Consider the following 27,568-nt stretch of genomic DNA (forward strand, 5'->3'; position numbering starts at 1 on the left):
ATCACCTTGTGCTGAAGAAATTGAATTTTACATTTTGAGGTGTAAAATCCATAGGAATATTTAAAACTGACCCCTTCAATTGTCTTTTTGACATGACCGTTTTACACTTGAACTATGCACAATGGATATGGATAGCTTTTATTTCTTACACGGGTAGCAAATGTCAGAGAAATGATTAAGTTTGCTTTTCACAAACACAGCATTAAAATCTCAGCTCCTAAGATCACCTTATTTTTAAATTACATATGTACTGAATATTCCAGATGACGAAACTACCATTTCTTAATAACATCAAGGGTTTAAAATGCTGTAAAAAGAAAAAAAGAACGTCAAAATTCACATAATGGCACCACAACACTCACCATTATTACATTACTTACTAGTCTGTGTTTCGACAATGTTTTCCAACACAATGCTTTTAAAATATGCATATCGTATGATTTTACTTTTTAAGGGCAGGCACAACAAAAATATAGTTTCATTTGTTGAACGGAGGTACGTGAATAAAGGCCCTATAGTACACGCTGCCTTGAACGTTCTTCAACATTAATTCTGTTCCTGGAATTTTAGTTGCATTGCCGAAAAATATTTTCGCGTGGTTGGGCACCACAAAACACAAAATACCACTTTGCGGAATTTCGCACATACTCTCCCAACATCGTTTAGTACTCCACGCCACAAGGGAGAGCCATAGTCATCTTCGGTGGCAAAATCCCAAAACCTATTCTGTCTTCCGTGAATGTTTTGGAATTTTATGGTATTTATGTTGTCATCATTACCAAATAGATCACGAACAAACTGGCCTAGTTGTCTAGCTATGTTCACTGTAGATTTTACTTTCATTTTAACGTAAATATGGCGCAGTTACTCCTTTTTTAAGGCTGTTCTGTGATGTTCTGTGTTAGTCGTCACAGTCGTTGCTTAGCTGGCTCGCTAGCTACAGAGGCTAATGTTTGCAGGCGAAAGTTGGCTAGCTAGCTGGCTGGGGAACTGAAAGCGCAGGGGGCATCTGCTTTTCTGCTCTTTTTGAAGGTAGGTGAGACTAATACATATTTTCCCGCATGAATCACAGTTTATATTACATACAAATATTGATCTGGCTTGCTTCAATATATATTAGTAGCCAAATTACTTTTCTTTGTCACGATTAAGACATGTTTGATGTCATGTTGATTTAGCTTCCTATATATCGTTAGCCTACCGCACTGTACTTGACAAGCTAGCGTAATCTATATTAGATAGCAGGGTTCTGGTGTTTTAAAACTGCTTTGGGACTTTTTAAATCTTTTTATTTTATTTTAGATGGCTGACCAGCAATAGTGACTGTTGTTTAACTAAGGAAATGAGGAAAAACCAGAAAGCCTGTTTTTGGTGAACATAAGATTCCATTATGCCACCGACTAACAAGTTTATCCTGTCGCGTAGTACGCGTGTGTGTTTGGTCTCTGCATTTACTGGAAACATGTACAAATGTAAACATAACTGACCCATAATGTAAAATATCAGGCTAGCAGTCATAAAATAATGTAAAATATCAATTAGCAGTCGTTGGTATGTTTTTTTCTGCCTTACTCCAGTGATTAGGGAACTGGAATGATAACTCAGATTGCAGACTTTATTCTCATGTGGGGCAGTGTTGGATGTACCCTTGAGCAAGGTATATTTTACCCTTCAGCAAATAGGCAGATGTATAAATGAATTGTATGCAAAAATGTAGCTATGCAACTAGCTTTGAATAAGAATGTTGCAAAATTCTCAAATGTAACATAAATTAAAACTAATTATGAAGATTTTTGTTGCAATACAGATAAAACTTGTGCAATTGAGCACGACAGTGACCAGTAAAAATAATAACTTCTGTTTAAGATAATGGAGCCAACAAAGATGAGGCTGCGGACGCGGAAGAAGGCTGGCTCGGACAAGGCCTTGCAGACGATGACAGCAGAGGCGTCCCCCGACTCAAAGTGCCCAATCTGCCTGGACAGATTCAACAACATGGCGTACCTGGACCGCTGCCTGCACAAGTTTTGCTTCCGGTGCATCCACGAGTGGTCCAAAAACAAAGCCGAATGCCCCCTGTGCAAGCAGGGCTTCAACTCCATATTCCACACAATCAAGGCCGAGAACGACTTCAAGGAGTTCGTCCTGAGGCCGGTGGAGAACGGCTCTTTCGGGAGCCCCGGGGGCCACCGGTTCAGGTACCGCACCACGCTGACCAGGGAGAGGCAGGAGGCCCGGCGGATAACGTCCTCGCCCCCCGACAACGGGGTCATCTTCGAGGGGCTGGCCGGGCCCGCCCCGTCGCAGCCGGACAGGGGGGTCCGGCGCATGATGACCAGGCTGGCGGCGCGGAGGCGGGCGCAGAGCGAGGGCCGGACGCTGCGGGCCCTAAGGGAGCAGGAGGTGATCAGGTTCCGGCGGGCGCTGTACCGCACGGGGGTGCGCGTGCGGAGCGTGCGGGACGGCGGCCGCTACCGGGACACCTCGGCCGAGTTCTACCGGAGGAACCCGGCGTGCCTCCACCGGCTGGTCCCCTGGCTGAAGCGGGAGCTGACGGTCCTGTACGGCGCCCACGGCTCCCTGGTCAACATCGTGCAGCACATCATCATGTCCTGGATCACCCGCTACGACATGGAGGACCAGGCCATGCAGGAGGAGCTGCGACCCTTCCTGCTGGCGCGCACCGACCACTTCCTGCACGAGTTCATCAGCTTCGCGCGAGCCCCGTTCAACATGGAAGCGTACGACCAGCACGCCATCTACGACTGCCCCGCCCCGTCCTCCCTGGAGGACAGCAGCTCGGACGCGTCGGTCATCGCCATATCGGAGGACGAGGACGAGTTGGACCTGCGGCGGGGCCCCGTGGCGGGCGGGGCGCTGAGCCAGGCGCCGTGGGACGACGAGACCCCCGGGCCCTCGTACTCGGCGGCGGAGCAGGCGACGCCCGCGACACTGGCACTCAGCGAGTCGGAGTCCGAGAGCGGCGCGGAGGAGCGGGCGGGGCCGGGGGCCACCCCCCAGCAGGGGGCCCTGGTGAAGGCGGACCCGGCGGCGGCCAAGGACGGGGTGGACTCCTCCGGCGAGGAAGACTGCGTCATCATCGGCTACGTCAAGCCCATGGTGGAACGGACGCCGGAGCTCGTCCAGCTCTCCTCGGACTCTGAGGAGTCCGTCCGCAACGAGAGCCCGGAAGCCTTCCCACAGCCCCAGCACATCCGCTTCCCCAGCCTCAGCCCCCCCTCCTCCGCTGGCTCCATGGGGTCCAAACCCAGGTCCCCCACCCAGGGGCAGGCTCACTCCCACCAGAGGTCAGAGGCCAAAGACGGCGATCGCACCTCTGCGGCGCCTGGCGACGGACGCCCATCTTCCCCCTGGGGTTCCCCGCCTCCAGACCGATGCAGAATCTCCGGGGAGACGGATCCAAAAGGCGGCAGACGTCACCGGACGGACCGGTGCGACCGCAGCAAGAAGCACCGGAAACGGGACCGGTCCAGGAGAAGGCGGGAGTCCAGGAGCGGGGAGAGGCGTCCCCTGGACGGGACGCGAAAGCGGTCCAGGAGCCCCACGATATCCATCCGGAGCGACAGCACGCTCTCCAGAGGCAGGGGCCGCTCCAGGTCGCGGAGCAGGGACCGGCGGCCCTCGAGAGGCGGGGCGCGAGAGGAGGGGCGAGGCCGAGACGGCGGCGGGGCCAGGCGCTCGCGCTCAGGACGCCGGGATTCCCGCGGCCGCTACGGCCGGGAGAGGGACCATGGCCACTGCAGGGGGCGCTATCCCAGCAGCCCCGGGAACCCTGACCGCTGGAAGCCGTCTCGCTCGCGGAGCCGGACCCCGACGGACCCCTGCCGGAGGGACAGGGGACGATCCAGGAGCCCCTCCACCGCCAGCTCCCGGGGGTCCCGCTCCCCCCGCGCGACAGGATCCCGGCACGACAAGCCCGGCGGGAAGAGGAAGTACAAGACCCGGCACCTGGAGGACCCGGCCGGGGAGGACCGCTCCCCCGGGCCGCGCGCCCAGTCCTCCTCTTCCTCCGCCTCCCGAGCCAAAGAGAAAAGGCCCCACGGGGAGAAGCGCCACGGGAAGTCCCGGGGAAAGAGCAGGAGCCCCAGCGTGGAGATCGTCTACGAGGGCCAGGCCTCGGGGGAGGGCAGGAGGCGCCACAAGAAGAGGAAGAAGCACAAAAAGAAGAGCAAGAGGAGGAAGGCCCGGGAGGCCTCGCCCAGCGTCATCACCATCAACAGCGACAGCGACCACAGCGCCGGCGCGCCGGCCGCTCCCCTCGACCTCCGCTGCCCGGAAAGCGCCGACGAGGCGCCCGCTGCTCCCGGTAACCCTGGCGACGAGCGGCTGCTGGAATCCATCCTGCAGGCCTGGGAAAAGCCGACTCAGCCCGTCGGCCAGTGCAGCGGCGCGGATAGTTTGAAAGACGCGGCAGCTTTTACCGTGGATGACGCAAAGCACGACCTGCCAGTCGGCATTGGCGAACAGACTCCTGCATCTCCCAAGGATGAGACTAACACTTCCAGCAGCCCTATAATAAGCATCGACAGCCATTTTCTGAGTTGTTTGTGAAACCTGACAGATAGCAATTACGGTGGCACAGGCTAAAACTCAAATACATTACTCAACGCACACTTGTATCTGTTTATTTTCTTACACAGCCATTATATACTTGAACTACCAAATGATCTCATTCAATATTTTCAGATGAATGCCGGTTTACGAACCATTCTTTATTATGGAATATGATCATTTTGCTGTGCTATACTCAGGGAAAAGATTGACATGTAGCTACCCTGGTAGATTTTACCACCTTTTTTGAATGAAAACATCTACTGCCAGTTTGAGGAACCTTAAACCTGAAATTTAAGACAGAAACCCTAGATGTGCATTGCATATGACAAATGCCAAGGATTGGAGTGCAGTAGGGACTTTCTAACTGCACCTCCAGGATTAATTTGGTTAAATGGGAGAATAAGTGTTTTAATTACTATTAAAGATTAAAGATTAAAAATATCCCACTGCTGTTCATGCGATAATTGTAGTTGGCTCACTATTCTTGCTGTAAGGAATGATTAGATACAAAAAATACGGAAAGCGTTTGAAACAAGTTGACAGCTTATTTGGTGCTATCAGTATTTTCTCAGAATTGTACTACACTGTACTTATATGAATATATTATATACACACATTATTTCCAACTAAACACTGTGTAAAGGCATGGAGTTAAACTTAACAGAATACCATTTCCCTGAGAATATTTTCTTCCATCAGGGTGCAATGAGGTGCAGTCTCAGCATTTTTTATGTTAACAGATATACTTTATTTGAATGCGTATGGAATTTTTGCTATTGAATATGAACATAGATTCTTGCCAAACTGATCTATGTGTCATGATTGAGCATAAAATGGTGAGATTAAAGGATTCCAACAAAGTTTGTAATTAAGCGATTTGTTTTGCTGTGACTGTATTATTTTTTTTGGGTGTAGTTAATAGCTTGCAAGATTATGGGCTTGACTTTGAATTTGAATCTGAATCAGGTTATTCCTGTACCTTGTAGTTTAGAAAAGGCGTGTGTTCTGTAGGTTTGTGGTAGAACGTCAAAGGAAACGGAATGTCACAGTCTGCTTCCTTCTATTGAAGACAATGTCCAACAGTGGCCTACACAAAACATGTTAAGTCAACCCAAGGAGGTTTATATTTGAAAATAAGTCACTGAATGTTCTGTTGAGCATGGTCAAGTCTGTCATTAGAGGTATGTGTACTGTAAGCTACCCAAAGAGGGTGCAGACCCAATCCAGAAAAAGTGTCTCACCATTAGGTGCAGAATGTATGCTTGGTCTAGGTTCCCCCCCTTCCCTTCTCCCCTCCTCAAGCTCACGAGCAGAAGCTTCTCAATGAGAGGGGATAGTGGGAGCAGCACCACAAGAACTTGTGATGCAGACGGCCTGGGACCAGCATGGGGTGATTCCACCTGCGTGTAACATGGTGGAGAGTTTGAAGAACTTGGTTTACAATCCAAGGAACTTGTAAGTCCATGTTAACCCAAGCAAAATAGATGCAATAGTTTCCAAATTTGTGTGGATTATACAACACAAATTGAAACAAATGATTGATTTCCAAGCAGGTATAATCCTTCCGTCGCAATTCGTGCATACATAGTAAACGGTATTTTACTGAAGAAGTTAGTTTATACAACTTTAGTAAAACATTACTTTGCAAATGGCAGAGGATCGATGATTTTTCCGTGTTCTACACATCTGGCCGATGTGACATGCATATGCAGGTTAAAACGGATAACGTATCACGAGACAATCGCAGGTCTGCAGCCCAATACTTCGTAAACTGCGCACCTCGATTCATAATTGAACATTCCGTCGTTTAAAAAATAAATGTGAATCACTTACAGCTCAAAACATTTTGATTATATTGGAGTGCAATTAAATATCTGTGTGAAGTGGCTATTTTAAGTGGAACATGTCACATTTTATAGAAGTATATTCGATTTGTAAATAGATGAATTAAGTACTGCATTAGAGTAAAACTGAAGGGAGTCTAACGAAAGCAGATGGCACGCGAATACCCTTTTTGCCGTAGATACAGTCGATACTTGAAAATGAATCCTGTGAACTCACAGTACCCTGAAGACGGCCTTTTCGTTCCATCTACACTTATATGCCCCTCCCGTATAGCAGGAAGGAAGTAGCCATCTAGCTTGAAAAAACATTCTGTTTCGGCTGCTCTGAAGAAATGGCTGCTGACAAGCAGGTGAAGGTAATATCACTTTAAAAACCATGCAGTCCAACTCATTAGCTTTAGGTATGATGGGAAACAAATGTGCAGTTCCGTACAAGCGTAGCTAATACTTCAGCTTTTAAAAATGATTTCATAACGGTGTTCTATACTTGGTGAATGTTTGCTGCAGCTAACGCAGCAGAATAAATCTGAATAAGCGCTCAAAACTGCAGTCGGTTGAGTTTCCGCTGAGCCAGGTCTCTTGGTGAATCCATGGATAAACCCAGTGCAACGGGGCCTTTCGCTTTGAAGCTGGCGAGCCACATAATTCTTTGTTGATTCAAGATGTAAGATATAGCACGTGCTCTATAGAATTAATGGCAACTCGAATGCAATCCGCTGTTTGCAACGTTCTGTGATCAAACTAAAGAAACATTGTAGCTGTTCAATAGTGCAAATAAAAAGTCAAGTAAATGTTTTGTGAATTTTGCTCGCCTACGTTCGCAACGTAGCTGGGAAGCCTAACCACATTCACCTGTACTAACGGGTTAGGGTGAACGGACACTACCAGTTAGCCGAATGCGCCCGCAATAAGCACGTTTGCTAACTTGGCTAACAAGCTAACTTGTCATAGTTAAATTGTTGCAGATACGTTATATGCAGTCACTGACTCCGTTGTGAAAACTTATCAAGCTACACCGCGTGTACGTTTGCTTGAGATTTAAGTTATATTACGTATTTCTCATAGAAAGTAAGTTGGCTGGTTGCTGCTGAATTCCCTTGCCAAGTCCATCCAGTTACTCTAAAACATAAAAATTGTAACCTTTAAACTAGCTCATGCCTTGCAGGCGAAATCCGGAAGTAGGTGCAGTCCCCTGAAAGTAGTACTTGACCCCTTTCTGATTTCCTCTGTTATTGCATATTTCTCTCTGAACGGTTTCAGCTCTTCCGGCAAAATCTAGTATTAGACAAAGGGAAACTGAGTAAACACAAAACACATTTTTGTATTATACAATTTATCTAATGAAAAAGGTTATCAAACACACATATCACCCATGCGAAAAACTCATTACCCCCTTAGTTACTCAATCAACCAGTTAACCAAATTTAATTGATAATTCGATTTAGCTAATTGACCACAGCCAGGCTTGATTGCAGCCATCATCTCTAAATGGAGAACACTTGGAACAGTGTTGGATCCTCCCAAAAGTGGCTGGCCTGGCAAAATTCTCCAAGGCTGCAGCGACAATTCATCCAGGAAGTCACAAAAGATCCCAGAAGAACATTAAAAGAACTGCAGCCTCTCTAGCCTCAGTTAAGGTCAGTGTTCATGACTCCACAATAAGGAAGAGAATGAGCAAAAATGGGATTCATGGCAGAGTAGCAAGTTGGAAACCTCTGCTATCAAGAAACATCAATTCTCATCTCATAAAAAGAAAAAAGCACCTGGATGATCCGCAAGCCTTTTTTGACGACACTGTCGCTAGCATTATCTTTGTTACTGAACTTTTTGGACGACATGGTTACCATTATAACTGGTGTAAAGCAAATGCAGCATTTCATGGTTGGTACATCATACCAACAGTCAAACATGGCGGTAGTGGTAGTAGAATGGTGTAGGGATGCTTTGCTGCATTGGGACCTGGACGACTTGCTATTATTGAAGGAACCATGAATTCTGCTCTCTACTTAATACTTAAGGAGAATGTCTGGTCATCTGTCTGTGAGCTGGAGCTGAAGCATAATTGGGTTATGTGGCAAGACAATGATCCAAATCACAAATGCAAGTCCACATCTGAATGGCTGCAAAATTAATGTTTTGCAGTGCCTAGTCAAAGCCCTGACCTGAACCCAATAGTGATGCTGTGGCAGGACCTGAAATGAGCAGTTTGTGCCTGCAAATTTGTCTGAATTAAAGCAGTTCTGCAAACAAGAGTGGGCTAAAATTCCTCCACAGTGATGTGAAAGATGGCTATCAAATTTTAGAAAGCCTTTGATGGCAGTTATTTCTGCTAAAGGTGGTGCAACTTGTTCTTAAGTTTAAGAGGGCAACTACTTTTTCACATGGGTGATATGGATGTTTCATAACTCATTAAAAGAAATAACAATTTTTAAAAATGTGTCATGTGTTTACTGAGGTTCCCTTTCTCCAATATTACATTTTGTCTCGAGATCTGAAGCCTTTTAGTTTGAATATGCAATAATAGATGAAATCAGGAAGGGGGCAAGTACTTTTTCATGACACTAAATATCACAATATACTACACTTTTAATGCCCTATCCTCCTAAGTGATGTACAGTAGATTTACTACATTGTAAACCATACAGAGTAGCTATTTATATCAGTTCCCTACACAGGCCACCAGTTTTGTTAGCTTTGGTAAAGTTGTAGTTACTGAGCCTGATATCATTTGTGTCGCTGTGCAGAGCTCGTCATCATGAAAAATAAGGTGTTTTGTCTCTGTTTTGAGGCTAAATATAAAACTCTTGTAGTTTTTGAAAAATAGAAACCTTTAAATGTTCTTAAGTTTTTTGTGGAGTAACTTTGTCAGAACTAATGTATTGATCTTACACTTCAGCTCAAAAAAAAAAAAGAATAAATAAAATAATCAAGGGAAAATCACTACTATATCGATCCCATGCACCCCAATGTCTTTTTTCAGATTGGAGTTATTGGAGGGTCTGGTCTCGATGATCCAGATATCTTGGAAGGAAGGACTGAGAAGTATATGGACACACCATTTGGAAAGGTTTGTTACCTCTGATTGGCAGGGGGAAGACTACTCAGAGTTTCACCATAGGTAAAGTTCAGCTGTGTATGTGATGCAAACTGGACAATGTTAATGGCACCTACTGAGACCTGTCTATTGAGCAGGGCCGGCCTGTGGCATAAACGGTCTATGCGGTTGTTTAGGAGCACAACCTCTGGGGGGGGGGGGCAGGCACACGATCCAATGTTTATCTAAGGTAAATAACGTTATTTCCGCAATTATGTTATTCATCCCCTATCGCAGAACTAGCGGTATTAATTTTAGATGGAATGGCCACCGAACATTTCATAACAATGTTATGTAATAAGGATTTTACGAAGCGAAAACACCCCCCTGAAATCACTTTTTCAGTTAACATGGTTTTGAAAAGAAACATTTGAAAGAGACTGGCACAATGTCACAGTGGATTCAGGTTTGAATGTGCAGTGAAAATAGACCTCAGAGACTCTGGAACTTGTCTTTCCACTTTCAGCCCTCTGATGCGCTCATAGTGGGGAAGATTAAGAATATTGAATGTGTTCTCCTTGCAAGGTAAGTCAAGGCCCTGTGGAAATTGCTGGTCAATTCAACGTTACTGTATGTGCACATGTTTGTTGCCCTCTTGTGCCTTATTGTTTCATTTTGTAACACACTGCCAAGTCTGCCCATTTTGGCATTTGATGTTCAGTTTTACATATTAAAGCACTGGACGGCAGCAGTCTAATATTGCCATTTCCAATATTCTGAGTTGTTTCTGAAAACCGATAGAAAGATTCGTTTCTATTTTTAAAATAAGTAAATTAAAAACCCTTTATTTCCTTCGATAGGCATGGCAGACATCACACAATCATGCCAACCAGCGTCAACTACCAGGCCAACATCTGGGCTCTGAAGGAGGAGGGCTGCACCCACCTATTGGTCACCACAGCCTGCGGCTCCCTCAGGGAAGAGATTCAGCCTGGGGACATTGTCATCATTGACCAGTTCATCGACAGGTGGGGACGGAGGGAGGGCGCCATTTTTATTTGTTAATTCGGTTATTTTTGCCTTTCTCATTTTGACAAATTGTCTGCTGTTGGGAATGATGCCAATGACGGGGATTTGGTACACTGTCAGGTTCAAGCCAGTTCGTCAGTTTCACACTAAAATTTCCATTCTTCAGAGATTACCTTCTGATTCAATATATTGATTGGGTCTTAATCATTTGGAGAGTCTTGTATAGACCAGACATTGACTATTTTTAAATTGCAAACAAAAGGTCATAAACAGGAACCTTTTTGGTCTATTTCTTTGGCTTTGTTGAACTATTGCGTATATTTTCTTGACTGCAGGTTCTGAAGGCTCTCTGATATTGTTGGTTACTCTCCAAGGCATTCTCTAGATAACGTTTTCTATGAAACTCCTGACTCGTTTTAGTCAGTACTGTATGGCTGTCTGTTTTGGTTAAAAAATGTGCATTTTTTTGTCGAGTAAACTGTGGTTTGCCAAGGAAATTGAGGGTTCTTTGTTTTCATGGTGCTAAACTGTGAGATCTTCTTTCTCACAGTTTTGTTTTTGGTTCCCAAAGGGGTGGAGTCATACATACATATGTGCAGTGGTTTATGTGGTGCTGATTCATGTATCATCAGTTAAGCAGTAAAGGGAGCTCAGCATCTCCACATCCTATGTGGGCGACTGGGAAACCACAGATTGATTTCACTGGAAATTTGAGGGATTTTCCTGCACCACAAATCAAATTAATCAGTCAATTTTTGTCTCCTGTGCTCCCATTTTCTTTAATCCTAAAGCCTCAGATGCTAAACCAAGAGAAAGAAAAACTGCAAGTGTCTGCATATAATATGGCATATAAAGTGGTACAGCCTGCTACCTTATAAGGCATGAAATGGCTTCCTGCCTTGTTTTATAGAAGCCTTCTGGTGCTGATTGTTCATGTGTAACGCAGCACTGTGGTGTGTGTAGTTTTACAGCGAAGCCCGTCTTTCACAAAAATGGGCTTGGTTGTTGAACTCACAATGAGCCTGAGTATGTGCATTGAACTTCACAAAGAATAAATGAACTAGACATGGTAAAGCATGTCTTCATAATGGTAACAGACAGTGAAAAAGAATGTTGATCAGCTGAAACATAATTATAGTTGTATTTTTGCACTGCAATTTTGAGTCATATTGGTTCAGAGTTTATATCTGACAAGATTAGTTGAAATTACAGTTGAAATCCACTAGGTGTCTATGTAGCCACTCTTTTTGACTGGGTAAGATGGTAATTCCCTTTTGATAAAGCCATTTCAATTAAACTAAAGGAAATCAATTGCAATGAGTTTGGTGTAATCCAATGAACTGCTGCATTAAACGCATACATTATTCTAGGTAATTCTCACAATGGAAGAAGCAACCTTTTAGTGTTCCAGCCTCCACATGGCGCAGTGTTACATTGTCTGGCGCAAAGCTAGTTGTGTGCCCTGTGCTTCAGGCATGACGCCCCAGCTCTGAGTATTCAGAATTCTGTGAGGTGTTATTTCCTCTGTGTTTTCTTAGTATTCTTGAGCCCATTTTCACATGAAAACTGTGACAAGATGAGGTGAGAGTACCTTTGCTTTCCAAAAAGACAATGCTAAGAGAGAAAAGACAGCACCACCTGTATTAAAGTGACTGTGAAAATGTAAATGGCAGCTTAATCTCAGAAACTACTGTAGCCCCATCAGCAGATATTGTAAAACTCAGTAACTCACATTAAACAAGTCTTCTGAAAACATTCTAAAACCATTTTGTCAGTGGATGGCTTTTTGTCCTGAACTGGTATTTACATGGCTGTGTTCTTTGTGACTGAGTTTTTAGCTCTCTGTGTTCTGTGCGAGTTTTCTCTGAGAAAGGGTACTTACTGTGTTCTGTGTAATAGGGTTCCAAGTTCTAGGCTATTTGTTTTATGAAAGGATTCTGTGCTCTGTGTTCTAAGAAGTTTATGTGCTTTCTGTGTTCTATGTATGAGGGCTGTCGCCTGTCTGTACTTGGTGTGAGAAGGTGTTGATCTTTCTAGTTTGTTTGAGAGTGATTTAGAAACACCTGCCCTTACTCTCAGTGCTTAGATAGTTGCAGTACTGCCGTCCCGTAACTTATAGTTGGGTGTTCGGGTAGTGCTGACAAAGGTTGTTCCAGGATAGCTCAGCTTGAAAGCATACCTCTCTTTATCACTCACTTGCCCCTTGGACGGAGAGCAAATGGGGCACAGTTTGAAGAGCATATGTGACAGTTAATTTCATTTCATTTGTGTTCTTTGGTGATGGTAATGGGGCAGGCAAGCAGTATCAGCTGACCTTATATTGATTGCTTTCCTATCGGCTGTTTTTTTAATCCGGCTTGCATAAATCCATCTTTCTCATCTTCCCTACGCCCCCACCTTCTCCACCATTTACTGAGGCTGAGTTTCAATTTACTGTATCTTGGCAAAGGAGAAACCAAAACTAAAGGCCTGAGGCCATTCTGCTCTTACCCACGTAGTCTTATCTAAAGAAATTATATGCCGTCATTGAAATGGAATGCTGCTGAAAGGACATTTCTGGTTTTGCCAGTCATATTGCCTCTTATCAGCTGACGTATGCCTCTGTATATCTACATCTACCTACCTTTAATTGTAGTGATATAGTACCACATTTGGATGATAAGCATCATTAAAAAGTCATAGGTTTTACAATCGCACTGAAGTTTATATTGATTGATTGTTTTTCCCTCAATTGGAAAGAACAATTCAGTAAATGGGAGCTGTCCATCATTCTCTGCTACTACAGACTTGGTATTAAATTTGTTGGTTTTATTTTGCAGAATGATCTCATTCAGTACAGCTGAGGACGTAGAATGTGTTTTTCAAGGTTCTTGTTTTTCTTTTCTTTTTTTCCTGTTTTTTCCCTTCTTTATTCCTGTGATGATGTGTTTTTGTTTGCGTTGAAAGCTTTTTTTAGGCTATACTCCAAGATATGTAATGAGACAGGAAGGAAATAAGAACTTGTTTCACCTCCACGGAAACAGCTTGAATTAAGCAGCAGTCGATGGTAACACAATAATGGTGTTTTACCAGCCTTGTGCAATAATTCCCCTGACTGTGCCATGCCATCCCATGACTCAACTGAGAAACTGATGTGCTTGTTGCACATCTTTGTTGTCGGTACTGTGTGCCTTTAAAACCTAAAAGCTCTGTTACTCTGTTCGCTCCCTTTACCTGAGAGCCACGTGTGAAGAAGTCACGGTGTTGCCAGTCGGTAGCACAAATTGTTCAGTTTATTTCCTGGGAGAACAGAAAACCAGGGCCGGATTTAGATTCAACTGCCAGATTTGAGTGTCCATGCCTTACAGCACTGGAGTAACAAGCCCTGAATTGTGGCCAGTTGTCCTGAGCTGGGCACAGTCATTGAACCCATAATTTAGGCACTTGATTCTGGGTTATATTGCAAATTCTTTATATAAACACTTCTGTCGTGTAGAAAAGCTGCGTGCCAGCTGCACTTACCACCCCAAGTCATTTCTTTGCATAAGAGAACAAATTAGCATCACATTATCCCCGCAGGACTTTTTGCAAGGAATGAGACTGAAGCAGGGACAGTTTAAGGATCTGTGCTTCCTTCTCCTGGTGCTGATGTGTGTACCACATACTTAACCTATAACAGACCTTACAGATTACATTGTTCTAGTAGTAGTAGTTTTACTGACAGAGCTTTTAAAGATTACGAATGCAATTGGAGAATAAAACAAGCAGAAAGCAAACCGGTCACAAACGGCACAAGAAGCTATGGATCCAGAGGTAACACAACAGAAAAATTCAATTGCTAAAACAAATGTCCAGGTGCAGCCGACAAAATATATGTGAGCGCATGAGTCACAAAACTGGCTACCAAGTACCTACAGGAGCCATTTGTTTGGCCGTATGTTAAAACGGCAGTCAAAAAGCCGTTAGCAGTCAACAAAAGCTTACTTATACACACTGAAGCTTTTCATCAGTGTCTTTGCAGGCTTGTCTCTAGTGACCAGGCGGTTGGGTTCAGTGCAGTCATAAGCTGCCGTTTCGAGCAGAGCCAGGCTTTTGTACAGCTGGGCGGAGAATGGCATGTCAGGGCTTGTTCGGTCTTGTCCCGCAGCATGTGACTGCATATTTCCGAAGGGTTAGCTGATGGTGTGATTGCATTTGAGCCTCATTTCTTTAAAGATTTACATTCTGTTTTGACTGTGCGGGGCATAAAGAGATTACAGGCTGTAAAATGTTTTACAAGTCTGCCTTCCTGCTTATGTGATGCCCTAGTTACAGCGTTGTCTGAGCTGCGTGTTGGAACAGCTGATTTTACGGGAGAAGCTCACCTGCCTGATATTGGTTCCCCTTACTAGGCTAACAGTAGTTCCATGCCTGAAGGACTGTCATTTGCTTAAGAGGAGTGTTCAGTTTCAGTTCAATAACTGATAGGACCAAGTTTGTAAACTAAAAGTCAGGCAAACGCTGTAACAGTCTGTAATTCGACAGTGAACTGCTCTTATCTCTGTACGATGGGTTGAAAACCACACCCCTATGCTCAGCATGTCCCTGTGTGGCTCTTAATGTCTGAAACGGTATCCATGGCCACACGCCGTGCTTCACGGCTAAGCTTCCGGGCCACTGCTCCTCTCAAGGTGGGGTTCATTTGAACTGGTTCCAGGCTTTCCTCGTCATCAGCAGAATAAATAAGGACGACATCTGCGTTTTTGTCGTCTGTAGTTTATTTTTGTGTTTGCTTAAACTCCAGCTGAAATGACTGTTTGTAGTAGTTTATGAGGAGCTGTGTGGCTTCACTAGAAAGCAGCATTGTTCATAAGGTATTTTCCTGTAATCACGTCGGTCGGAAGTGCGGCCTGGTGGTTTTAAAGCTAAGCCTGTAATTCAGAGATGTCTGTCGGGATACTGAGATAGGAAATACTGCTGAACATTTGAGTGAAGTTGTTGAATTCCCTGGTCCCAGAAAGTATTCAGCTGCAAAATGCATTATATTTTCTAAAAAATTTAATTTAATGTGAAGTGCAAGTCATGTAACCTAAATAAGGGTCCCTACCCAAGACATAAATAATGTCAGGTAAAAGTAATCCCAGAGGATGCATTTATTGTGGATTAACTGTGTCATTATATGTTTACCAATTTAACACCAGTCGTTATGACAAACTATGTCCTGATCATCTTGAGGTTTTGTTCCTCTTTGTCTGGGAATGTGTCTCATAAAATAAAAGAAAATAAGGAACAAAATGTTTTTGTTCCTTATTTTTTTGCCTTTTTTTAGATTGTGCTTAGCATATCAATCTACTGTGCACCTCGCTAGTGGACTGCTTGGTGTTCATAAAGTGAAATATATTGGAAAAGACAGTGTGGCTTTTTTAAGTATTATTTACATTCAGAATGACTCAACGTTTAAATGTGCCTTGCTCACTGGAGTTGGTTGTCAGGGAGATTTCTTGTATTGGGACTGGGAAACCCCTTTCACATATTTCATTGGTTTTGATAAAACTTATAGGAGATAAATACGCAATAATATTAATCAAAAGTCATATAACATGCCAGTCCACCCTGGTTTTAGTGTGTATTATCTAATTATATACATTTTAGTCATAGATACATTTGCTTCTTGTCTTGTTGATAAAAGGGCATGTGGCTGGCCTTTATTGTGTGATATCGGTTGAATGGTGAGGCTGAAGACTGTCCACCTGAAATTGCTATGCTTTTGACCATTTGCAGCGTGCATGTGTGCACGAGCGAGTGTACGCGTGTGTCTGGGCTCGGTCTCGCAGGGCGTGGGGTGTGAGTGACCATGTGCGGCGTCATGGAGCATATGCTCACAGCCGTTTGTGAGGGTGGGGTGTTCCTTTACCGAAATGTGCTAGCCTGGCCACCTAGAGCTCAGAGCAGGTGCGCTACTCGCTCCACTTGTGCCTGTCTCATGCCTGTCTCTTTCCCTCCATTCTTCAAGTCACCTGAGACCATTGCCAGAGCCAAGGCTTGTGTCAGGTGATTTACTGGATGCAGGATCTGTGTTGTTTGCTGAGGAATTAGGCAATGTGACACGCCACGCATCAACACTGGGGGAGTACTGTGGGTTGTGTTCCTTTCTGAAGACTGTCCTTAGGCTATTAGTTTAAATCCTCGTTAACCCACTTGCCCAGTGGTGGATGTGTGCTGTCTGAAACGCGTCCAAATGCTGCACTGTACAGTAGCGTTTAGCCAAGCTGAGTGTGCTGTCCGGGTGCCGTGTGTGTGTGTGTGCATGTGCGAGCATGCACTGTGTGTGTGTGTGCGTGTGTGTGTGTGCTTAATGTATTCATAGCTATGAGGAAGCTGGTTGTTTCTCATGGGAAATGAGCTGACCAGGTATGAGATTCTCTGTGGGGCTGGTTGGCTCTTCCTTCTCGCCTCACCTGGGTGTAGACGGTTCATGACAGTGCATCACTTTAGCTGAATGGCGGTTGCTCATACGGTTGATGGCCCTTCATTGTTTCCCGTAAACAAACAAAATTAAAAAAAACGAAACACACACACACCCTTATCTTGAATCTTGATGTGCAGCATTTTACTGTTGTGTGCTCTGGCATAACACCAGTTACAGTAGTGCCCTGCCCACTCCCCAAGGTTTGGTGTGGCACAGTTTGGGCCTGGCAGAATGCCCATGCCCTGCCAGTTGAACATCATTCTTCTTCTACAGGTACTGAAGTATGCTGTCGTGGCATCACACTCAACCAGTTTAATGGGTTGCCTCCCCGAAAAGCACCTTCTATAATAGCTTATGGCTCGAGCTTGCTTATTGATTCACACTGACACACCCCACGGGCAGTCTGACTAGTTGTGTTTGTGAGGGGGCGGACTACAGTGTTAAATGGAATAAATGCAAAAGTCATGGAACTGTTTCCATTTCTCTGTGATGGATGAGTGGATTTTCGTCCCACAGTGGGACAAAGGGTGAAAAGACAGCAGCATGTGCCAGTGTTCCAGGAGAGTGGGCAACTCTGGCTAGACCTTAGGCGCTCTTCTTTTTAAAAAAAAAGTTTATTTCAGTGGGACAGTGCTCACTATGAACTAAAATTCTGAAAATGAGCATTGGTGCATTTACTCCCAAGTTGGATATAAGCACATTTATATATCTGTAGCCTCCTGGCAATTAACTGCAACAGACATGGCAGAAGAAGCATGACAGGGCAGACAACAATAACTATGTGTCACGAGAAATGCAAATGCTAAAGCGAACAGTAGCAAATGGAAGTACACATCCAGCAGTACTAGCAGCATTTACAAAGCCTGTGTGACTTTCTGTCATAATAAAACTAATGTTGTTAGAAAAGATGTTTAAATGAAAACTATGTGGGATTTCATCAGAGCTTCTTTATTTTATTTATTTATACTTTGTTTTACCAGGAGAGTCCCATTCAGATTAATGTCTTTTTCTAGTAAAAAACACCACTTCTGTTCTTAGTGATGGTTAGTCCATGTTTTAATGTAAGATACAAACTGAACAATATTCGTGAGCTGTGTCAGTGGAGAGAGAGTTCCAAGTGTCTAACTGCGGTGCTGTGTTGGGCTGTGTGAAACTGGGGTAGGCACGGAGACTGACGTAGTCACTGCGACAGGCGGAGTCACGGTCGGGGTAAAGAGCAGGGCCCTGCGGGAATGAGTTAGGGCCTGGGTTCTGGAGGGCAGCCGTCGCCGTAGCAACGCACCTCGGTGTGTAAAACGCACCACTGACAGAGAGCGAGAGGGCAGTCAGGGCTGCCGAACAGCTGAGTTTCTGTCTCACCAGCCAAGGAAAACAAGTTCCAGGGGCGGTGTGAGTAAGCCACTTAGGCGGAAGCGACTATAGGAAGGAATCATTGCAATACGGTCTTTTCATCCATTTTGTAAAGCATGTGTTTCTTGCTCTCCTTGATATTAAATCGGAATGGGAACAGGCCTCGGATTTGGAATTCACTTCATGTAAAATATTCTAGTTTAAATAATATGTTAGCGGGCAAAAAAACAAATATTTTTGGAAAATCTTCTTTTAGTTATCTTTTCTTGTTAAATTTCGAAAAGAGTGTATATCCTGGTCCTCACCAGTCTGGTTTCAGCTTTACCTAAATTTGAATATAAACAGAGATATTTGACCAGCTTTACCTCTTTACCTATTTAAACAAATATGACCTTGGATCTTTCACATCAAAGAACAAAGACAGTTTGTTAAGAGCCAGTGCAGTGCCTCCAATGCTCTAGGTTGGTAAATATGTAAAAAATTTTCAACTGGTTTTTTCAGCCAAGTTACACAGGCTGGTTTTCTTCTCACATTACACGATTAGCAGCACAGTAGCTACTGTAATTTTTTTGTATGTCCTTGCTGTAATGGCAGGATATGTTGGTGAGCAAATAAATATTACACTACTATATATTATGGTAATGGCCATTTAATAAATTATCATGTGGGGTTGGAAACTTCACTTAAATGTATGCTGTCATAAAAAGAGATACCGAAGTAAAATTAAAGGAGACTCCGGACTCCTAACATTCAGGACAGCTAGAGGGTTAGTACTAATTTATGCCTGAAGTCACTGGCAAAGCAACTTGTTCAGATCAAACCAGATCAAAGTGCAACTTGGCCGTCATGTATCGCAAGCTTACTGGATGGCTGCATGACTAAGGCGGGCCTATAGCTGTCAGTTGGCTGGCTGTCAAAGAGGGCACATGCCTGAGTGTGTGTTCCCTGCAGTGCGTGCAGCAAGGGCACCAGGCGAACTGTGTAGCTGTGCCAGAGGTCTGCGCAGCTGGTGTCCGTTTGGTATCGAGAAAAGATGTGTGACCGCCATGGCAACTAGAGCTGCTGACAACCTACATCCGCCCCCCCCCCCCCCTCCTTCGCAGAACCACAAAGAGGGTGCAGACGTTTTACGACGGGCGTCCCAACAGCCCCCCCGGGGTGTGTCACGTTCCCATGGCCGAGCCCTTCTGCGGCAGGACCAGAGAGGTGGGTGGTGCCGGTTCCTCACAACCACCCCTCTCCCCCCCCGTACGCTGGCGTTACACGCTCACACTCGTGCCCAGAAACCGTTACACAAGAGGCCTGTTCAGTGTTTTGCAGTCATCGTCATTTTTATTCTGTGAGCATCGGAAAATTCAGGCCATGCTTCGTGTTGCTGCTGTGGATTTCATTTTTGTAAAATAATTAAATGCCATTACTTAATACAATACGATGCATGCTAATGTAGTCCTTGTAATTTGTTAACTGAATAAATATATTTTTTAAAACCACAAATAATAATGAAATCGCATGAGTTTCAATGACCCACACACATGTGAATTACAGTAAAAATGCAGCAGCTCCCGGTTTCCACTCTTATTGAGCCTGCCCCCCCCCCTTCCTTACTGCGGGACAGGTGCTGCTGGAGGTGGCGAGGAGCCTGGGGGTGAAGTGCCACACCCGCGGCACCATGGTTACCATCGAGGGCCCCCGCTTCTCCTCCAGGGCCGAGAGCCTGATGTTCCGCCAGTGGGGCGCTGACGTCATCAACATGACCACCGTGCCGGAGGTGGTGCTGGCCAAGGAGGCCGGCCTCTGCTACGCCAGCATCGCCATGGCCACCGACTACGACTGCTGGAAGGAGCATGAGGAGGCAGTGAGTGGGGGCTCGGGGGGGGGGGTTGTGGTACAGGTGGCATCAGGAACGGGGCATTGAAGTATGCAGGTGTTTTGAATTCAGTGTAAGTGTGGGCAGACGGTTCAGGGCCTGGCTGTCTACAGTCGCAGTACATTTCCCGCTTACTTAACATCCCGTGAGAGAATATGCTGATTACCCTGCCTTGTGTTATCGTGCTAAATATCACATCCAAGCTAAATTATCTCCACCCTCTAGTTTTCCCTTATCACACGTGCACAGTTATCACATGTGTCATGAGTCATTTTACCCCTTGACGGATACAGAAATATGAGACTGTTCTGCAGTCAGGCTACTGTAAAATTGGCAAACTACTGTGTGTGCACTCAGTGAAAGTGCAGCACGCTTCGATCAAAATGGCCACCGACATGTCAGCAGCAGCATGTGAATGAGGCCCGTAGCGATGAGGGGAAAGGGTTAAGAGAAGAAGAGGGAGGCCGAAGCTTATGGGGGAGGGCGGCCTCCTTTCGTTCATTGGTATGGTGGCAGGGCGGGGTGCCCCGGGAGCCGGCTCAAACACTGACGTAAGGGCCTCTTTCGGCAGAGCGGAACCGCTGCGCTGACTCAGCGCATTAAGAGCTGACCTCACGTCCACACGCCGCGGCACGGCACGGGCCAAAGTCCGCCGCGAGCCGGGGACGGAACGCCGAGCTCTTCCTGTAGCCGGGGAAAATTCCTGTTTTATCGAGATGGAGCCCACTCCAGCGCTGGGGATTAGCGGACCTGTTTTTAAGTGTGCTGCGCCGTTCAGAATGCCGTTACGTGCCATAGACACCTGTCCTGCACCTGACTGACCGGGAACAATAGAGCGATGAAAAGTGAATGATTTAAATGACCTTGTGGAAAATAGAACAATCAGCTCTGCAATATTCTGCTCTACAGCAAAGAAAGGGGAAAATGTGAGACCCAAACACTCTCTCTCTCACTGTGTATTACACTATGCAATCATACTGATATTGGGCTTGTTATTCTTTTTTTATTTTCATTTTTGGAATGCGATCTTGGCAGGTGATTATATTTAACAAAGAGCAGTAATGGGAATTTCATTAATATCACTTTTCCTTTAACAAGACTTTTCCTACTCTTTCCTGTCGGTCATTAACGAGGTACCTTCTGCAATATAATAACTACGCACACTGAAGTAGCTGCCTTGTAGCCAAAGCTACAAACGGGCACCCCTGGCATAGTGCCTTTATATGAACGGTGTTAGCTCCAAGCTAATTGGTATGTGTTTATTATGTGTGGGTGGGTTACTGGACTTTATTGGCGTCCTCAAGTGACCCCTCCCACTTCCTTCAGCTCATTCCTTTGCCGCGGTGTCTCGCTGCACGTACCGAACGTGCATACCATTCCACTGTCATTGGAGCGAAGCGCGGATTCCACCATCTAGAGTCGTCTAGAGCCCTAGTGGCTTGTTGTCAGACCTCATGTCACCTGCTCGGGCCTAACCTTACCGCACGCCCTGTCGAATTCTACTACACCTCGCGTCCTCGACGGAACGTGTTGGGCGGATGCTGCTGACACTAGAGGCGAATGATGCGGCGGTATGGACCGTCTCGCATCGTGCAGCGGAGATGCCTCGGCAGTCCAAATGCAAGGCCTCTTATGTACTGTACTGAGGAATGAGTAATGAGCCTTAAGTTACGTGAGGCACAAAACAGAACTTGTATCCATAGAGTAACGCATTCAACAGACGTGGTCACGTGTCGGTAAACTGGAATTTTTTTAAAGCAAATTGTTCCTCACAAAGTAGACCGCTGTGCTTTACACTCTGTGATTGCATAATCCAACTAGGTCAGTGTGGTTCCCCTCACATCACGCTGAACGCACAAGGCATTAAAGTAATATCTGCTGCTTTTCATGTCAAACGAATAGCAGCAATTTACCACTTTGCTAGGTGTGGAATTGCTGCAGAACACCAGCTTTGGCCCACTGGAAATTTGTAGCAGACAGCTGGTGGGAGAACGCTGTCATTTTGCTGGAACCTGGCGTATTTGAGTGGGGTAACGGCAGTAGTTTGCTCTTATAGTTTCAGGAATCACCTTCTGATATGGTGTCAACAAGTGGACAACAATAAATGAACAAATGAAGGTTAGGCCTATCCCTACGGTCACTAATAGTATTAATCGGCAATTGTGAGAAAGCCAAAAGGTTGTTAGTGGCAGGGTGGAGATTGTGATGATGCATCATTTGGGTCAACCACATGACTGTTTGTCAAACAGAATTATAACCGGCACACATGACCACCTTCCCATTTCCATAGCACTCAGATATAATATTTAATCATGACCATGCATTTTACGCAATTCTGTTTTGGAGATTTCCAGTCAAACAGATGACTGTTATGACATGGGACCTGCCGTCTGATTTCTTTGTCAGGCACATAGGTCTTGTTTCTGGGAAACCATGAATGTGTTAATCAAAGGGAAAATGAAAGCACAAAGCAAAACATGAAAAACTGGTATTGTTTAGCCCTTCGTTCAAAACTGTATTGCTCCAAGACAGGTTATGCATTGGGTGGTTTGTCAGTTGGGCTTGTACCAGTGCCAAGTATGTATACAGATCTCTTGTGTAAAGTACACCTGTAATCATACAAGCCTTACCATTTGTTTCAAAAATCAGTGTTAATTTTTGTGCAAGTTGCTTTGAAGGATAGTCAATTCTTTAATTGATTTTATGATGGGATGCATTTAAGGTCACAACATCGACAAAGGGCAGCTCTTTCCATACCTTCATTCCAAAGACTTGAAACATGGTGTTGAAAATGTTCTAGGATTGGGCTGCCCAACCCTGTTTCTGGAGATCTACCATCCTTTATGTTTTCTTTTCAACCCTAATTTGACACATCTGATTTCACTAGTAGCTCAAGGAGATCTGTAGCTATTGAATGAGGTGTGCTTTGTTAGGGTTGGAGTGAAAAGCTACAAGTTGGTAGATCTCCAGGAACAGCATTGGGGAGCCCTGCTCTCTGAGGTCTGATGTGATTTCTGTAAAAAGTTGATGACTCAGGACTGTGGCTGTGGCCTGTTCCGCTTCACAGGTCTGCGTGGACAACGTGCTGAAGACGATGAAGGAGAACGCCAACAAGGCCAGCAGCATCCTGCTCACCGCAATACCGCAGATCTGCCAGATGGACTGGACCCACACAATAAAGGCCCTGAAAGTGAGTCTTTCGTCCATCCCCATCATTCACTGCCAGTGTTTGCTCTGCTGGGCCCTGGTTTTCCCACAACATATTCACGGCACAGCCTCAGAGCAAATGCTGGTGTCCGTGAATCACTCTGACTCGTTCACATGCCTACATGCTCACAGCCCATCTGCCCAAAAGGCAACTCTGTTTAGCTTTGAGATCTGGGTTGCCTTCTGAGAAAACGGTGCTTGTTTTTGTGTCAGCCCAGCACCGAGACATCTGATTCTACTTATCAAGCTCTTGATTGAACACCACGATTAGTGAATTAGTAGAATCAGGTGTCGTGGAGCTGGCTAAAACAAAAACCTGCACCCACAATGGCCCTTTTTCCGGAAAAGATTGGACACCTCTGCTATAGATGATGAAAATTCTAGCAAGGTGACCACAGGCTCTGTGCAATGATTTGATAGATGTATCATTTTGGAGGTATTCACATCGATGTGGCAGCAGTGGTAGAGCCTTGCACAAGTCTTCTTTTTTTGAGCAAATCCTCCCTCACATTACAGCCAAGTCACCTGTGAAGTATCTGGGAGCCCTTGACAGATGTTAGCTCTCGAGTCCAAAGGTGTAAGCCCAAATCTACACCTGTCCATCTCTTCTCATCAGCAGGCATTAGCAGAGCAATCAAATTCGTATGGCTAGCCCCGTAAACCTGTCAGGTTTTATCCAACGGCTTTTTTTACTCAAAGGCTGCGTTGACTAGCTCTCAGGGAATGTGGCTTTTGCCTACACCGCGTTGATGAACTGGCAGACGGCACCTGCATTCTTCAGAAGTTCTTGTAATTTCCAAATTTTTAATGTAAAATTGGCACCTCAAGTGTCTCCATTACAGGGTTGCATGATGTGCCGTTACTGAAAAGGTCCCGCTATACAAAAATTTTAGAAAAGGTACTATACCAGCATTTTACAAAATTGGATACTTGGATACAAAAACACGCCTGACATTGCTTTCTATCATGGCAAAATGATTGCTCTCCGTTGGAAAATAAATACTGTGCCTTTAAGAATTTAAGGGAACATTGACATAGTGGGTGTGCGTAGTGGCCTGTGAGTGTGTGTGTGTGTGTGTGTGTGTGTGTGAAGGAAGGCTGGCTGTGTAGCTGTATCCTCACGGAGGAAGAGAAGTTGGCCAGATATAAAGGCAGCAGTAGATCACATTGACTGTCCCCAGCTTGTTGACAAAATAGGGCGCAGACAACATACGTGGTAAGCAAGTATGCATACATACACGACAAAAAGATTGAAATTTGTGCAACTGTTTTATTATGTCTATTTGTAGGTACCTATCTATTTTTAGGTGAGCATTTCCTTATGACATAAAATTGTGACTCATATTGAACTTTTTGCCTTGCATGCAGTACTTGCATACCACTTATGTCAACCCCATGGCAGCTGTTTGACTACAATAATTTGCCGAAGGAGGGAACACGTCCTTTTGAGCAAAGTGTCTGTCCGACAAACAACCCCAATCTCTTCAGGGTCTTCAAATCCCGACAGGAGGGTAATAAAATGAGAAGTGTAGATTAAGTTATTTTGGTGGTTTAATAAGTGCAGTCCTGTTGTTCACAAAGTGCTCACATCTTAACTTTATTTCTTGTTTTGTGTGTCAGATATTTTGTTAATAAATATTTCTGAATTTACATTTCATTTTATGAGAAATTATTGGTTATCAGCGATTTACCGTGGTATTGATGTTAAGGTACCAAAGCTGGTATCGGTATCAAAGCCAAGATTACAACATGGCCCAAGCAAGAAAATGGGTAAATAATCCCTGTTTACATACATGAATAAATAAATGTGTCCTATGATGATTATGATCTCTTAATCATATGTATTATATTTTTAACTTATCGTATTTTTTTCCCATTTGCTTTTCAGTCCACAGCACAGTGTTCAGTAATGCTGCCCAAGCACTGAAGATGCGACTCCACTTTTGTCTTACCTGACAGTAAAACCACAGAAAGGACATCCCAGTGAATGTAGACTGCAGAAACATCAGGTCCGACTGTACCGCGTGTTACCAGTGAGAAACATGGCTGATATGCTTTTTTTTTTATTGTATTCATATCATGCCCCACTCACTTTGTATGTCTTTTTTGTATTTTCTTTAAGATGTTTGGTTCAGGACATTTCATCCCTTTGTAATATCTACTGGGAAATGTTTTATATATAGTCAGGTTCAGAATTATTGGCACGCTTGGTAGAAAATGACCTAAAAAAAAGTCTGTATAAAATAAGTAACACGGCTAATGGGCTATATTGTATGCTCCAAAGATGGGAAAACAAGAACAGTTGTTTAAAAAGAATAAAGGTATATAATATAGTTTTGATAAAGTTTGAGTGTAAAATATAAAGCTCATTATCTGTGTTGTTTATTTTATAGAGGCATTGTTTCACTATTTTCTTCAAGGGTGCCAATAATTGTACACATGGACATCATACAGTATAGGATGCAGATTGGTTTATGTTACAATTTTATATGATGCAAAGATCTGACAAAGATTTCTGTTGCTTTTTTGACTGAATGATTAAAATAAACAGCTTTACATCAGAGAAACCCCATCTTTACATTAGAGAAATGACAGCTTTACATCAGACCACACAGCTCTGATTCTTACGAAAATAGCCTGCTCTTCATATCTGCTTGTAACCCATGACAATTTTAATCACCAGCATTTGTGCAATTTCTTTAATCCGTCACAGCTACTCACAGACATATGATTAATCTTGGTGATGATTAAGAAAGCTGAACACACCTTCCCTGAAAGCATTTAATAACACTTAAAGTCATTAAAGTCTTATGAAATGCTTTAAGGGAATCATTAAAAAGTTCATAGCGAAAAGAAAGCCTTCAGTGCTTATTTGACAGTGCCCTCCATGTACTAGGCGGTTATTTCAAACGACATTATGGATCATGGTTATGTCCGGCAACGTTACGGATCATGGATTTAATCATTGACGATGCTTTGATGACTTCCAGAGGAATTTTGAAATATTTATGTTTGTCTTAAAGTTTGTTTGTATGTATGTATGTATGTATGTGTGCTCCTTAAATTGTCAGAATGATGACAGTGTTTGGCTGGAAAGCCTGGGAAATGAAGTCACTTCTCAAATTCTCCATCCCTGCTGTCCTTGCTTGGCCTTCGCTACTCATAGGTAATCACATGATGGTCAGCATTTCTATGGCCCATCTCCTAAATACTTCCTTCCCCTGGAACACATGTTGACCTTGTTAAAAGATGAAAACCCAGTAACCATGTATATCGCAATGTTGCTATTGGAGCACCAGGGTGGTGACGTTTGCTTACTGGAAAGGCGTACTGTACTATTGCTTTGAGCAGTTATACATTAAAAACTTGTTTTAATAAGACAGCACATTTTGGATGAGTACATTACTTTCCCTTTCATTTAAATTGGAAAGCCACTATAGTAAAACACTCAAATCATTATGGAATAAAATTGCAGATATGCTAAGAATTGGAAGCAATTTCTATGCGAGATTTGGTTCTCTGAGACATTAAACATGTGTCTTTTTTGTTTTTTGTGTACCAATAAACTCCTATGAACAGAAATCAGAGCTGCGTTGCACTATGTGGTTGCCTCTACATTAACTTTCCACAGCTACTAAAGAACCTCTCCCTTGAAACCAAACAACCGTAAGTCAATATTGCTGCTGTAAACTATTTACACAGACATGCAGGTGACAACTAACATTCATGATGTCGTGACTGAAAATATCCTTTGTTTTTCAAATGAGAGTATTGTTCTCTTAAATTTAAACGCCTTTCAAATGTTCTCCTCTACGATATTTTTTATCAGTGGGCAATTTTTATGGGGAAATGGATTGGCTGGCAGCGTGACAGTACACGGACAAAATTACATGTAGTGATATTAATGTGTGGACAAAAATGGGTGTATAAGTTGCTTTGGATAAGTGCATCTGTAAAGGAAATTATTTGCCATATTATGGTGTTTTTAATAATTATGGCATATATGAAGTCTTACAGTCTTAACACGAAAATCTCAAGACCGAAGAAAAAATATTTTGTTTTATCTCCACGATCAGAATTTAATTCAGCTTGCATCCATTTGCTTATATTTAATACTGTATTACTTCAAAGTGTTACTGTAATTATTAACGGGTTATCATAATCATTGCAGCCATTGCGATTGGAATAATTATGCTTTGCCTTTTGACCTAAATCCATTTTGGATACCGGAGCTG

At 44.1% G+C, this 27,568-nt stretch overlaps 2 protein-coding genes and 1 long non-coding RNA gene across 3 annotated transcripts; 2 read left to right on the forward strand and 1 right to left on the reverse strand.

The window, feature by feature from the left end:
* Nucleotides 1–731: 731 nt before the first annotated feature.
* On the forward strand, nucleotides 732–5,016 carry toporsa (topoisomerase I binding, arginine/serine-rich a). Its single transcript, XM_064335154.1, has 2 exons — nucleotides 732–1,032; nucleotides 1,867–5,016. The coding sequence occupies exon 2, from the start codon at nucleotides 1,870–1,872 to the stop codon at nucleotides 4,570–4,572; it is 2,703 nt and encodes a 900-aa protein (XP_064191224.1). The 5' UTR covers nucleotides 732–1,032; nucleotides 1,867–1,869; the 3' UTR covers nucleotides 4,573–5,016.
* Nucleotides 5,017–5,368: 352 nt separating this feature from the next.
* Nucleotides 5,369–7,730, reverse strand: LOC135254728 (uncharacterized). The gene is made up of 2 exons (XR_010329952.1): nucleotides 7,560–7,730; nucleotides 5,369–5,975 (listed from the first exon to the last, which is right to left on the reverse strand). It is a non-coding gene; the product is annotated as an uncharacterized LOC135254728 (long non-coding RNA).
* On the forward strand, nucleotides 6,597–26,915 carry mtap (methylthioadenosine phosphorylase). The gene is made up of 8 exons (XM_064335155.1): nucleotides 6,597–6,775; nucleotides 9,400–9,486; nucleotides 9,980–10,038; nucleotides 10,314–10,481; nucleotides 19,363–19,465; nucleotides 19,875–20,114; nucleotides 23,194–23,316; nucleotides 25,222–26,915. Exons 1-8 carry the CDS (start codon nucleotides 6,752–6,754, stop codon nucleotides 25,258–25,260), a joined length of 843 nt encoding a protein of 280 aa, XP_064191225.1. The 5' UTR covers nucleotides 6,597–6,751; the 3' UTR covers nucleotides 25,261–26,915.
* Nucleotides 26,916–27,568: the final 653 nt, after the last annotated feature.

The sequence above is a fragment of the Anguilla rostrata genome, chromosome 5 (assembly GCF_018555375.3).
Source record: "Anguilla rostrata isolate EN2019 chromosome 5, ASM1855537v3, whole genome shotgun sequence".
Taxonomy (NCBI): Eukaryota; Metazoa; Chordata; class Actinopteri; order Anguilliformes; family Anguillidae; genus Anguilla; species Anguilla rostrata.